This window comes from Lupinus angustifolius, chromosome LG01 (genome assembly GCF_001865875.1).
Source record: "Lupinus angustifolius cultivar Tanjil chromosome LG01, LupAngTanjil_v1.0, whole genome shotgun sequence".
Classification (NCBI taxonomy): Eukaryota; Viridiplantae; Streptophyta; class Magnoliopsida; order Fabales; family Fabaceae; genus Lupinus; species Lupinus angustifolius.
In genome coordinates, this window is record NC_032009.1 from 20,655,606 (window position 1) to 20,669,817 (window position 14,212).

The 14,212-nt window shown below is 31.6% G+C and overlaps 3 protein-coding genes across 3 annotated transcripts; 1 reads left to right on the top strand and 2 right to left on the bottom strand.

Annotated features, from left to right (window-relative positions):
* Positions 4,608 to 6,335, top strand: LOC109360002 (protein RKD1-like). Its single transcript, XM_019604772.1, has 4 exons — positions 4,608 to 4,711; positions 4,824 to 4,984; positions 5,112 to 5,428; positions 6,084 to 6,335. The coding sequence occupies exons 1-4, from the start codon at positions 4,608 to 4,610 to the stop codon at positions 6,333 to 6,335; spliced, it is 834 nt and encodes a 277-aa protein (XP_019460317.1).
* On the bottom strand, positions 7,473 to 9,680 carry LOC109353463 (geranylgeranyl diphosphate reductase, chloroplastic-like). The gene is made up of 2 exons (XM_019595756.1): positions 8,958 to 9,680; positions 7,473 to 8,312 (listed from the first exon to the last, which is right to left on the bottom strand). Exons 1-2 carry the CDS (start codon positions 9,642 to 9,644, stop codon positions 7,611 to 7,613), a joined length of 1,389 nt encoding a protein of 462 aa, XP_019451301.1. The 5' UTR covers positions 9,645 to 9,680; the 3' UTR covers positions 7,473 to 7,610.
* On the bottom strand, positions 11,613 to 12,840 carry LOC109353537 (chlorophyll a-b binding protein 4, chloroplastic-like). The gene is made up of 3 exons (XM_019595858.1): positions 12,553 to 12,840; positions 11,985 to 12,400; positions 11,613 to 11,895 (listed from the first exon to the last, which is right to left on the bottom strand). The coding sequence occupies exons 1-3, from the start codon at positions 12,768 to 12,770 to the stop codon at positions 11,759 to 11,761; spliced, it is 771 nt and encodes a 256-aa protein (XP_019451403.1). The 5' UTR covers positions 12,771 to 12,840; the 3' UTR covers positions 11,613 to 11,758.

Here is a 14,212-nt window from a genome sequence, read left to right on the forward strand (position 1 = left end):
CAAAAGGTAGAAGTTGAGTGACTCATTCAGAATGGTAATGCAATAGAAACAAGAAACACATTAAAAGTAGAGAATTATGGAAGAAGGTGGGGAAAAGCAAACACTCCCAAAAAAGAACATACCAACCAACAACTGTCTTTTATGTTCCTACCAATACTTTCTTTATTCTAACTATCTTTAGAATTCCAAGCTCTTCTCTCCATGCAACAAAAAATTGTAGTCTCAGTTTCTTGGGCTTAATGGATTCCCTTTTTATGTTTTCTCTACAACAGTCAAACTCTCATTCGATTAAGACTGTAAATCAGAGTTGTTTTTAAGTTCGGCAAGTAGTCAAACTGGTCCGACTGCCTAGTGCAGTTCGGTTCTCACAACACTGGTTTGCCTAGCCCCAAATCACCCTCAACTCATGCACAACATGCACCCTGTTATCTCTTATCCTCTTTTTCTTTTATTATTTCATAAATTTATGGTCCATATAGACAAAGGAATTGATATATTTCCTCTAACTATAAACCTTAAAGAGGAAATTAAAGTAAAAGAAATAAATGAACTAATGCTTTCCAAACTAATCCTTCAACATCATATACAGCTTTTCGGATTAATCAATTGTCATATAATTAGTACTGTACCACCATAATGAGTTCAAATGTTTCCTTATAAACAAGCATATGCTGATTATTTTTATTCACTATAGTCATTTCCCATATGATATCAGTTAATTCATCTATTATTATAGTTATTTTTATAAATATCTATTAATGAGTTATCTCACTCCTATCTTGAAAATAATATATTTAAAAAATCTCAAGGTATGGAGCTTGTGGCATCCCAAAAAACTTGTTTAAAAACAAAGCAGTACTTCTTTCAACTCTGGGGCTAAATGGATGAGATCACATGTCTTCATTCATGTCTTATTTGGTGTCTCAAATCAATGAGAAAACTTCATTTATTTAAAAAAGTTATAAGAATAAAAATTAATATTTTAATATTATTTCTTGAAATTTGATTGGTTCGGGACATAGGAACAAGAAAATCAGGAGAGATGTGATCCTTATTTAGTTTGTACCTCCTAAATAGACATTGGGTCCCCATGAAGGTTAGGCACAGAGCCAAAATAAGTAAATAAACATAAATGAGTATACAAAGTAAGATGAACATGGAATGTAAAATAAAACATGAACGGTATAATCTGCTATTTATAACATTGGTCCTGTTTCAATTGCTGTCTCCTGCTACAACAACATTGACTACAATGATTAATGAACAAAAGGGTAAAGATGTCGTACAATGTTCAATTTTTAGTATCTAATTATTAAGGAAGGACAAATAACATAGAGTAACTGAGTAAGTTGCAGTATAGGGATTCACAACAAAGAAACAAACACTATGATGCATATGTTAATGTAATGAGGCACCTTTTCTCACTAGACACTTTTTTTACTTGTTAATGTAATGTTAGTAGATATGATAAGACTCGAAAAGGGTAGCAGACAAGGAAATGAATAAGAGCATAGCCTAGGAATACGGATATATGTGTCGGATACGATACATATTTGATATGTGGACACGTATTTTTTCTAAAATAAAAGGATACGTACAGGGATATGTGTATAAAATAATAAAAAATACATAAAATATAATAAAATAATAAAAAATACATAAAATATAATAAAATTATAAATGTAAATCAAAATATCTATAGTATTTTTTTTAAGCAAAGATGCAACTACACCATGAGAATATATTAACCAAGAAGACCAAATTACATGTTAATGAACCTATAGCTAGGAAGACCTAATCTATTTCTATTGAACTCCTCCTTTATAAAAGAAGAATAGTTGCTCCAAGAAGACTTATGCCTAGAATGGATAGCATAGTTTGCTAATTTATCGGCACAAGAATTTTTCTCCCTAAAGATGTGCGAAATAAGAAAATTCATTAACAACAACTTTGATTTACATTGCTCCCAAGCAATGGTAATCTTCCGGGGGACTTTAGCTTTGTTGTTAAAAATTTCCACCACTGTTGTTGAGTAATATAATGAAAATTGTAAATTATTGTCCTCCAAATTCCAAGTACCAAGACTAGAAAATATAGTAGAATAATTCATAAAATTAATAAAACGTATCATATCATATCTTATTTTTTTGTTAAAAGCGTATCAGATAGGTATCTTCGATCATCTTTATTTTTATTTTTTAATTTTTGGATACTCTATGGATATGTATCAGATGTATATGAATAAATACATATCCGACACCGACACCGACATGCGAGGGTGTTCAACATATCCGTGTTTCAGATGTATCATGAATAAATGACAAAAATAAATAAGAAATTCTAACAGAATCAATAAACTATAAAAGAACTCTCACAACAGGTCACAGCCCAAAATGCAAAAACATATGCTAAATTCAAGAAGAAGCAGTGATCATGCTATGTCATAAACTTATATTGTTCAAGCAAGGTAGAGGAATGATGATGAGTTCAGAACTAGACAAAATGTAACTAATCAAAATTGCATGTAATATAAACAACAAAAAAGGGAAATGGATATAGAGTAACATATATATAAATAGAAACAAGTTTCTATTCGTGGAGCATGTAAAATTTTCCATACAAATTCATAACAAGTTTCTTATATTTATGAATTAAGAGTAACTCCATCTTCATAACATAGAGAAATGATTAGTATTTTTTATGACTCAGTTATGTTTATGGTAATACAATTTATTTCTTTTGCCTTTCGGTTAATAAAGTTTAGATGTGGAAAATAATTATATAAAGAACACTCTTCTGTTGTCTATTTCGCTCCAATAGTAATGACTAAGTGATAGAGTATAGGAAGTTGGCCAAGAGCCTCATGAATGTGATATTTGCATTAAAATTCCAATTTGTAGCATTCTAACACTGATACGTACATGTTATCTCACAATGTGTATCACTTTATATGTCATGAGTTTGTAATTGATGATAATAATATTTAACAATTAATTTTTAACTTAGATATATTTTTTTGACCAATAATAAACTTATAGCATATATAGTAACATAAATTATGGGACACAAGATATACATGTATTGTACTCTAATGTGTTCAACCTAACCGAAGCACATGTGTTATACTACAGCTTTGTGTCACTTTATGTGTCAAGACGTGTGATTAATCAAAAAATATTTAACAATTACAATTTTAACTTAAATAATATTTATTTCAACCAATCAGACTTAATAATATATTAAGTGATAAAAAAATTGGACAGCAGATATAGTCACCAACCTTCTTCTTTGATATATTATATAGTATTATAAAACATTGAACGTGTGTCACCCATGCATGCAGGAAGCCCTACTTAAACCATTTTTTTGCTAAAGGATAAAATCTTCCAAATGCACAAGTTCCAATTTGGAAGAAGTTTTATCTAATGAATTTTCATTTGAAGAAATTTTTAATGAAGAGTAGAGTACGAAATTAAAAAAAAAAACTATTCTATGTTAAAAAATCCAACTTAAATCACTTTACAACATCTTTTAGTATTCTATTAAAAAGGGATATTTAGTAAAAACCTTTTAACCTCGTTTTTTTAGATTACATTGAAAAGGAGAAGGGATATTTTTTTCTTGGTTAGAACAAAACAGTGAGTGATTTACCAGTTTGAATCCAACGGCTGATTCTGAGCATCATCCTTGGAAAGATCATCATAATTAAATTGATCTTGTAACTCTCATAAGCACACGAGTTAAGGCATAGTAAGGGGCACACACATTCTTCAAGTAACTCTTCATTCACAATGATTCACTCTTATTATCATCATGTATTGTATTTCCTATAATGGTTCAAGTAATATATGTTTGATTCTTCTGAAGCTAAGTTTCATATTCAAGTTTTGTGGATGAAAAAAATATCCGCTTGGAGAGTTAGCCTCACATACTTGTGATGTTCTCTGTTCGGACGTGATTATTTCCAGCGCAATAATACATATGGAAACCAAAAAAAATTCTAGTAATTAGATTTTAAAAAATATAAAAATATTATTTTTTATTTTATATTTTATTTATTTATGTGTCAATATCTTATTGATTATTGTTCCATTAAAATATTACATATTTTCAAAATATAATCATTGTGTTGATTGTTTTGTTGTTATTATTTTTTGTCACCTTTTATTTTGGTTTTATTGTATTGATTTAGATAACACGTATCTATTGTAATCTTTCATAATATACCATTTCTCCATCATTAGTTTTGTGTACTTGTAATTTGCATATTATTGAATGATAGATAGGGGGAAAAATACTTCAAAGTTGATAGATAAATAGAAATATGTTCCAGTTTCCATCCTCTTCATTACTGTAGAGACAAGTTATAAAAAAATACACTAAAAAATCAAAAAACAATAACATTTATAACATTTAATTTTTATTGTAGTTACAATTTTAGCCTTAAAAATATACTATAAAGCATAATTTGACTCTCCATTGATGGATATGAATCTTACTCTCCCTTATAGTTAGTAATAAGAAGTTAAGAACCTTCTTCACCTGCTCCATATATAAAATATCACCTCAAAAGAAAATCCTAGCCTTTCTATTTCTTCACCATGATCATGGATACAACTCAGCCATTTATGGTTTGGCAATCTAAATATCAAATAAATGAAAACCCATTTCCATTTACGTGCCAATTTTCATCATATGATCATCACATAAGGTAAATCATTAAACTTCCTCCTATATGATCATCTCTTCTTGTTCTCTTATACACATAATATTCATAATATGACTCTTGGTTTCACTTTTTCTTTGCAATATTTTTCCCCTAGCGGAAATGTTAATGGCTATCCTGCATTGGATAATTGGCCACACGAATTTCCCTTGCAAGATAACCTTATGGATGCTGTCCCTTTTATGGAGTCTTATTACTCTACAGATCCTTTATATGAAATTCCTACAATTGAACCAATACCAAGTGTACAAGTACAAGGTTTGCAGCATGAATTTCCATTTCTACTCTATAATATATACATATATATATATATATATATATATATATATACTACACTCTATATGGCCTTATTTCTATACTGGTTATCTTCTCAATGTTACTGCAGATTATGATTTTTATGATATTAGGAAAGAGTTTTCTATCTGTAATGAAATTGATGTTGAGTTTGAAGAAACTGGGAAGACAGTGAGGGAAACTGGGAACTTTTGTAAAGGTAAGAGAAGTAGAGAAGAAAGAAGTGGCAGTACTAGAATGTTATCAAGAAAAACTATATCTGAGTACTTCTACATGCCAATAACACAAGCTGCAAGAGAACTTAACGTGGGACTCACACTTCTGAAGAAAAGGTGTAGGGAATTCGGTATTAGAAGATGGCCTCACAGAAAGTTAATTAGTCTCCAAGCTCTGATAATTAATGTGCAGGTTCATACTCCTTTACTGTAGAATTTGCAAATACCTATCTCCCATTCTAATGACATCATACTATAATCTTAATCTCTAAACCATGTATACGTTGAACACTCTCACGTGATACGTATTCGACGCAGATATGCTTAGATTCGTGAAAGATATCTATCGTTAGAATATCCAAAAATAAAATAAAAATAAATTTGAAGATATGAATATGATACGTCTACACAAAAAAAAAAGGATAAGATATGATATGATATTTTTTTATCAATTTTATGAATTATTCTACTGTATTTTTTCGTTTTGTTAATCGGAATTTTAGAGGAGAATGATTTACATTTTCCATTATATTTTATAATTTAGATATTTTGATTCACACTTATAATTTTGTTGTATTTTATATATTTTTACTATTTTATACATGTATCTCTAAACGTATCGTATGGTGTATTTTAGAAAAAATATGCGTCAACTTATCGGCTTCATAGATGTTAATATGGTTATCATTATATCCATGTTTATATGGATTTTTCAGTATTTGTATCATAAAATTGTAGTATAACAAACTCTTTAACTTTAGGAATAGTAGTTTTTATTTTCCTGTTCAGTATATGTTGATTTATTTTGGTCTACATAATCATATGCTATTTTGGAGGGATCATTGCAGGAACTAGGAAAAGAGGAGGGGCAAGAGAGTGAAATGAAGTTAAGGAATGCGATTGAGATATTGGAGAAGGAAAAGAAGACATTGGAGGAAATGCCAGATATGGAACTAGAAGATAGTACAAAAAGGCTTAGACAAGCATGTTTTAAGGCAAGCTACAAGAAGAAGAAACTTATGGAAATGATGGAATCAAAGTGTTCTTCTACTTCTACTTCTACTCTTAGTGCTACTGCTACAAGTATTCACACAATTTAGTTTATGACTTCATATCTTAGTGCATCAACTTTGCCCTAAAAAAACATTAACAGAAAGAAGAACAAACTGAGCCATACCATAACTTCAATACACATTTACCTTAAGTTATTTAGTTTAGTGTATTATGTTTAAAACACATTTTTATACTCATTTTGAGTGGACCCTTTTTAGTGTTTTATTTTACTCCTTGGATGAAAAAAATCTACTAGTTCCATTGCTGAAAATCTCTAATTACATAATGTTCCATAGGACCTCAAGAAATTAACGTGTTTTCTTGTTGAAAGATTGACATAAATTTGACACCGCGCTTCTTGGATTGGCTTGTTGGATGAAGAAATCTAATGCAAATTTTGTTGAAATGATCATTCTTAAGATTTATTGTCTTTCATGACAATGTTCTTATAATACTTCTTATGATAACTATTTGATTTTAGTTTATTATTATTATTTTACTATTATTCTCTATATTGTATTTTATTTAGTTTAATCTTATTGTTGTTAAGTAATGATTTGTTATTTTATGATTACTCTCATTATTACTAGATTTCATATAGGATTATCATCTTCTATCCTACAACGACTTATAGTAATATGTTTCAGTAAATATTTTCAATCTTGTAACCAAGAAAAATATTTTCAATCTGGTAACCAAAAAAAATATTTTCAATCACCACGTATTATAGCCTTGGCTCTTGAAGACAACCAAGAGGAACCACGAACCAGTAGCCACCATTCTTAGTTCAATACAGAATAATTCTATTTCCTATCAAAAGAACTATTGGGATAAAGAATGAGAATCAGCTGTCCATATTTTATATCTCATTGTGTCCTAGTCCACCGAAAAGTTGTCATAACATAGGAACAGAAAGTGTAGGAGACAGAGATGATCCTAATTCTGAAGGAGATAACTTATTTAATTCGGCCACTACAACCATGACATATATTGAGAACATGGTGAATCATATTAGATTGAAATGGTTTTTTGGTACTATGGTATACATCATCTTGTTGGTAAGAAAATAATCTATTTCCAATGGGTGATTAAAATCAAACCTTTGAAATAGTTAGGCTAATATAAAGTCATTTATTTATAAACTTTGGTAAGAGTTTTTGCATTTCAATAAACCGCTTGCATACAAGTTAAAAGAGAAAACCTCAATGACATAGTGCAAGTATATGGAATAGCATGAAAATTAATACAAATGGGAGCACATCAACTAGAATTGCATAAGGCAAAAATGAATAACAAAAATACCAAACAGATAATGACTATTGTCATACATTAAGTTTGTTCATCTCCCCTCTAAGAGCATTGGCCCTAACCAAGCTCCCAATGGTGTTAATAGCCAGCTTGAGATCCTCCAATGGATTGCTCGGCGCGACCGTCTTGTACAAATAGCTATCAAAGGTCATCTTCTGCACATACTCATCAGCACACAACTCCACAAATGCTTCTCTAGAAGGATTGGACCTATAAAACACCTTTTGTAGAATATCCAAGACCTTGTAAGTTGGCCAATAAGTCTTATCCCACTTCTCCAAGTACTTCCTGAAGTCCCCTTCATCCACCAACCTCTTCCCATTCTCCGAGCCTGCAACTATTGCCTCTGCACACATCCTTCCGCTCTTGGCCGCAAAATAGATCCCTTCTCCGGAGCATTTGGTGACATAGCCAGCAGCATCGCCAACAAGTGCCACTCTGCCTTTCACTCTTCGCGGCCGCGGATGCTCTGGGATAGGGTGTGCCTCCACTCGGATGATTTTGCCTCCCAAAATCTTATCCTCGGCTCTTTTCCTTGTTGCTTGTTGGAACTTCTTGATGTCTCCCTTGTGTGTCACTGTACCGGTTCCAACAGCTACATGGTCACATTTTGGAAACACCCACCCATAGAAATCCGGTGAAACGTCATCACCTACGTACATCTCTGCAAGATTCTCATAATACACCATCTTATCATCTGGTATTTTTATCCTCTCCTGGATTACCATACAATCAAAAATGAAAAAAATACAATTGTAAGTGCCACATTTAGAAAATGAAAGCAACATTCTCATAAAAGAAATATACTTTGTGGGGAGATTTGGTTCTTAGCATTGTTTTTTCCTCACAAGTATCATGTGGAGGAAAGAAATAGACACAAAATGGCGAATCAATTTCATAAATCTTGACTGCATTCACTAAAGATCTCTCTGTTTATCTTGTTATCTCTTTACTCCATTAAATCAGAGAGAAAACTAATTGTAAGAATCCAAATCCCTTGCTGGTCAAAGAATTGGATTGTTCACATCAATAAAATAAAATAGGCCTGATTCTAAGAATCCAAATCCCTTGCGTAAGGGTGTTTAGATAGCATTGTTGAACACAGAAAATCAACAATATGGCTTTGTTATAAGCTAAATGGAAGCTTATAAATTAAATAAAGCTACACACACATTGAAGCTACATCTAACAAAACAATGCTAAAACATATTCAATCATTACTTTCCTATGCATTTATACACACAAAAACTGCTACTTTTTACAAATAAAATAGTGTAATAAAGTTACTAACTTTGGACAATTAACACCACCCCAGAAAACAAAAACAAAGCAGAGAAATAAAAAAAGACAAATGGTATTACCTGAAATGCAATGGCATATTCATAGTCACCAGCATCAATAGCCTTAGCAACTCTTGAATTAGCTCCATCAGCACCAATCACAGCATCAACTTCCAACGTAAGCTTCTCACCAACTCCACCAGTTTTACCATCATAGCCAGAGTAATGCAACACATACGGTGATTCCTTATCCTTTGGTATATCCATTTTCAAGAACAACCCATTTATGATATTCGCTCCATTTTCCTTTGCTCGTTCTCTCAAATAATTATCCAACACCTCACGCCGAACCATTCCTATATATTCATGCGGCTTCAGTGTTCTTCCAATGTCCACCGCCACGTTCGACGGAGATATCATCTTCATCCTTGTGACACGGCGGTCGATGATATCTAATGGAAGGTCGAACTCTCCCACCATGCAAAGTGGAATAGCTCCACCGCATGGCTTGCAGTTATCGAGTTTTCGTTCGATTATGAATGTTTCTACACCACCCTTTGCTAATGTTTCTGCGGCAGCGCCTCCAGCTGGGCCGCCACCGACGATGGCGACACGGAGGTTGCGACCTTGGACCTTGGGGCTGTACTTTCCGGCGACGACCTTGAGTTTGCGGTTGAGAGTGAGGGGTTTGGGTTGAGCGGAGAAGTGGCGGGGCTCCGTCGAGGAATGGCGGAGTCCGATGAAGGATTTGAGGGCGATGGAGTTCATGGTGAAGGAGTGGAGTTGAGAAGTGTGAGAGAGGTGATTGATATGTTTATATGTATATGGGTGATGGATATGGTTTGAGATTTGACTGGGTTTGTGAGCGTTGGATGGAATGAATAAACGGTGGAGATTTGATATGGATCATGGGTGTTGGATTTGTAAGATGTCTTAGTACTTGAATGGTGAATTGGATGTTTGGATAGATCTCATTTTATGACAAGGATGTGTTGTACTCAAATAGTGTTTCTTTTTATGTTTAAGTCAATTAGAATGGTTTGGGATAGAGAATGGGACACTGGTAAGTGATTCTCATTCGTTCATTCGTCCTCAAGCATATGTCAAAGTTTATGGATGGGAATCACGTGTCCTCAATCATGTCTTTTCTGTCTCAAGTCAAATCAATTACATATTGACATGTAAATAAAATAATATTTTAAAAAACAAAAAGTAACATTCTGATTGACTTGGTAAATGTAGTGGACACCATTTGAGATAAGGGATTATTATCTAAAATTTATCCCAAATCAATCATAATGTTATATTAGTTAAAAAATTAAACATTCATGACTTTATCAATTTTTTATTTTACTGTGATTAGTTTGGAACAGGCTTAAGGATAACAGATCATCATCTCTCGTTTTCCACGTTATTCAAATGCATTCTTAAATGATCTCTTCACTTCTTCACACTATCTTTCCATCTCAACCACACATCCTATACACCATACACCAACATTGATGTGACCTCTTTTGAGAGAATCACTTTAAGCATAAAATGGACAATTCGATTAGTTTGACTAGTTGGACAAGGATTGCTCAATCCATTGGTTTGACACTGACATGTACTTTCAATTTATTTTGTAATTATGTTTTTATTATTGTATTTAGGTTTGTTATTTGCTAATTTTTATTTATGTTGTATCCAAATTTTAGCTACTTAGTTGAATTTTAAATCTATTTATATATTTTTGTTGTAATTAAAGTATGTTATTTGATATTTTTTAATTTATTTGTAGTGGATTATTATTGTTTAATTAATTGATAGTGGGGGTGATAATACTTATCCAATACCTCCTGAATGACTAATCTACATCCATCCATTTACAAATTCATCACCTCAACTCTCTATTTCCAATTTTTCACATAGGTAGCATTTATTTTAAAATAGCTTTTAAGGTTACATAGCCTTTAAGGCTATGTTTGATATGAGTAAAAATAGATAAAAAAAAATACACTTTCCTAAGTCCTAATAGTTTTTTCTACTATAAATATATCCAATTTTAATTTTAGCCTCTAATTTTTTGTAGTCCTTATGTTTTTTGAACGTTTTGCAATTAGTCTTTGTTATAAATTGTGGATAGAAAACCATCACTTGTTTTGCATATATTAAGTAATCCTAGAAACCTTCACACCATCCATTTAGTTTTCTTTATATGCTTTGATTTTATTCCCTCTAGATTATGTATTTTTTTTTATTTTAATCATATAGGTTACCTAGTTTTATTTCAGTTTCACCCATTTAACTAGTTTTCATTATTTTATAAATATATCAACTTTGAGCATTCCTTTCAACTAACTTTCAGTTATTTGTATACTAAAAATATAAAGACTTTTTAAGATATGTATTATGTAGTAAGATGTTGACTTAAGTGTGATGAAAAATCCCAAATCCTATTTTTTGAAAATGGACATCAGTTCTGATTATGGATCACGTGGAATTGCTATGTATAATGTTGGAAACTAAGTCTCACAACGTGTACCTCATTATCCCGAGAATGGTTTAAATACCTATTAGGCTACATCTCATATTGTTAATTGACTTTAAGATGAAACCATACATATAATGAGAATGGCTTCTATAGGGTAAGCAGTATTTTACTATATGATTACTTCATGGACTCACATGGTTACTGGTATATTTTTATAATTAATTCAGTAACCCAAGTTTTAAATTTGAATTTTGGAGAGAACGAAAGTAAAAAATTGAAGGATCTTATTTCATGTAAACGTAAAAGAGGTTGGGTATATGCAACCATACTCAAATATCTAAAAACATTGTCCATTAGAATCAGAAGAAAAAAAAACAACATAAGCTTTCATGATATTTGATTACAAGGTTTAGTGGCCACTTAGGTTTTGGAAAATGTTGTTGTGCAATGGATCTGCGATAAAGTCCGAGAAGTTTTCAAATGGCCCCTTTCCTGTTACATTGTGCTGAGTCACATTTCCCAAGAATGCCAACATTGCAAGCCTCCCTATATACATAAACAAACAATGTTACTTCATTATCAAAAATAATATCATAGAATGTAGTAATGAGAATGATTAAGAAGCATGCATTTACCATTGGCAATTTCCTTCTCTTTAATCTCATATGTTGGTTCCAAATTCAAGGGGTTAAATACCCCACCAGGGTACCCAACCTCATTAGGGGCTAAGCTATATTGCTTAAAGATAGGGTCTTGGTTAACACTTCCAGGGTTTTTGATATCTTGCCATCTTCTGATCTCCACATAGTTGAATAAAAGGAACTCAATCACCAATAGTGTTGAGGATGATGCGAAGTATTGTTCTTTTCCAGCATCAAACCATTCAGGGATATTGAAAAGACCAAGTTTGGTTAAGATTTGAGGAAGCAACATTCCTGCAACACCTAACATAGCCCAACGTCCATTCACAAGCTCACCTTGAACAAACCAATTCAACCTTTGTGGCTCCTCAGCCAAACCCAAAGGATCAAATCCATTGTCACCGGGAAGACTAATATATATATCACACAAAAACAAATATCACCAAGTAAATAATCATAACCAAATGGATATTAAATTTCACATGATTTACGATAAAACATTATAACATCGACTGTTGTTTGATGCATGTAGCCGACTTTATCTAATGTAAGTGTTACATACCTGCCAGTGAGGTAATCTGGGGAGTCCAAACCTGGCAACCACTCAGCTTCCCTGGTTTGAACCTTGGAGGAGGAGGTGTATGAACGAGTAGTCTTCTTTTGTGCAAAACTAACAGACACATCTCTGTTAAGTTTAGTAGAAGAGGCATTGAGGAACATTGGCTTAGAAACACATGGGCTCAAAATGGAGGCAGAAGCGTGTGTAGTGAAGGTGGCCATTTTTGGTAGTAATCACAAGAAGTAGTGATTGTGACAAATGAATATGCAAAATAGCTGGTTATATGAATATGTGCATGTGGCTGGTTTCTTAAGTACTTTTCTTTGGGAGTTCCTTGTGTCTTGTTGACCGTTGATTCGCGTAGTGATATCTGGGATCGGACGGTCTGCATGCATTTTAATGCTTGTTATCCATAAAATCCATTTCTTCTTTGTTTGATGGCTTGGGAAAGATTCTGTGGGGTCACAATATGCCATATATCTTCTAAAGGATAGAATAAATCTACACAAAGTAGAATTTCACTCAATCAATGTGAGACACCTGGTTGAATGGCTTATTATGTTTTTTTTTAGAATAATATATACGCATTCTAAGATGAGGTAAGAATTTCTATATAGTCGTTATATCATTTATCATTTATTTAGATTATTACTTTTGTTAAATTTAATAAGAATTAAATATAAATAGTAAATAATATAGTATTAACATATATAACTTATATGCTGTGAGTATATATATATTTTCTCATTTTATTTATACTATTATTTGGATACTCAATGGTTGATAGGATGGAAAGAAATAGGATAGAAGGGAAAGAAATAGAACAAAATTATTATTTATAGTAGTGTTCATATATTTTATGTTACAATAAAGTCAAATGATATGAAGAACAAATTAGTAAGGGGCGGAGATTGATTGGTTGATGTAGAGAAACACTTAGTTACTGAAAATCTATTAAATATATAATAAAAAATTCTTTTATGTTGTATGTTACATTCTTTTCATTTTTTTTTCTCTCTTAAAAAGTTCTATAATACTATTATGTACATTCTAACACTACATTCTCAATTTTTATACTTTTATATTTTAATAATTTAATACTAATTAGTGATAAGTGATTGTCCTCTATGTTTTGTTATGTTAAAAAATAATAATCATTAAATATTCAACGATATTGAAATCTTTTTTCACATTTGGATTGTTTCTCTTTCCTGTTTCATTTCATTTCATTTCAAGTACTACATCTTCGTTTTTCTCCTACTTCTTCATCTCTCCCTTACCTTGTCATCTCTCACATAACGGTATAACTGTGTAAATTCATATAAATCTTTGTGGGTGATCCAGCAAGCATATAATTCTTATGAGTACACTTTCGATAACAAAACCTTAATATAATTCTTTCACATAGTTGTTTAATTTAAATTAAAAAACTATTAACTATATAATAAAAAACTTCTTTGGATGTCACATTCTCCTCACTTTTCTCTTCCAGAAGGTTTTGTGTTATTACAATTTACTTTCTCATACTACCTCCTCACTTTTTATACATTTTATATTTTAATAATTTAATAATAATTAATGATTGACCCAACATTTTGTTATGTTAAAAAGAATCATCATTGGACATTATAGAGGATTGAAATCATTTTTCACATCTAGACTA

Excerpts from the sequence above, each read along its gene's own strand:
- LOC109360002 (XM_019604772.1), top strand. The coding sequence starts at position 4,608 with ATGGATACAACTCAGCCATTTATGGTTTGGCAATCTAAATATCAAATA. Across the intron at positions 4,985-5,111 it reads ACCAAGTGTACAAGTACAAG|ATTATGATTTTTATGATATT; the intron begins GTTTGCAGCATG and ends ATGTTACTGCAG. Across the intron at positions 5,429-6,083 it reads CTCTGATAATTAATGTGCAG|GAACTAGGAAAAGAGGAGGG; the intron begins GTTCATACTCCT and ends GGATCATTGCAG.
- LOC109353463 (XM_019595756.1), bottom strand. The coding sequence starts at position 9,644 with ATGAACTCCATCGCCCTCAAATCCTTCATCGGACTCCGCCATTCCTCG. Across the intron at positions 8,313-8,957 it reads AATATGCCATTGCATTTCAG|GAGAGGATAAAAATACCAGA; the intron begins GTAATACCATTT and ends ATGGTAATCCAG.
- LOC109353537 (XM_019595858.1), bottom strand. The coding sequence starts at position 12,770 with ATGGCCACCTTCACTACACACGCTTCTGCCTCCATTTTGAGCCCATGT. Across the intron at positions 12,401-12,552 it reads CCAGATTACCTCACTGGCAG|TCTTCCCGGTGACAATGGAT; the intron begins GTATGTAACACT and ends TATATATATTAG. Across the intron at positions 11,896-11,984 it reads AGAGAAGGAAATTGCCAATG|GGAGGCTTGCAATGTTGGCA; the intron begins GTAAATGCATGC and ends TTATGTATATAG.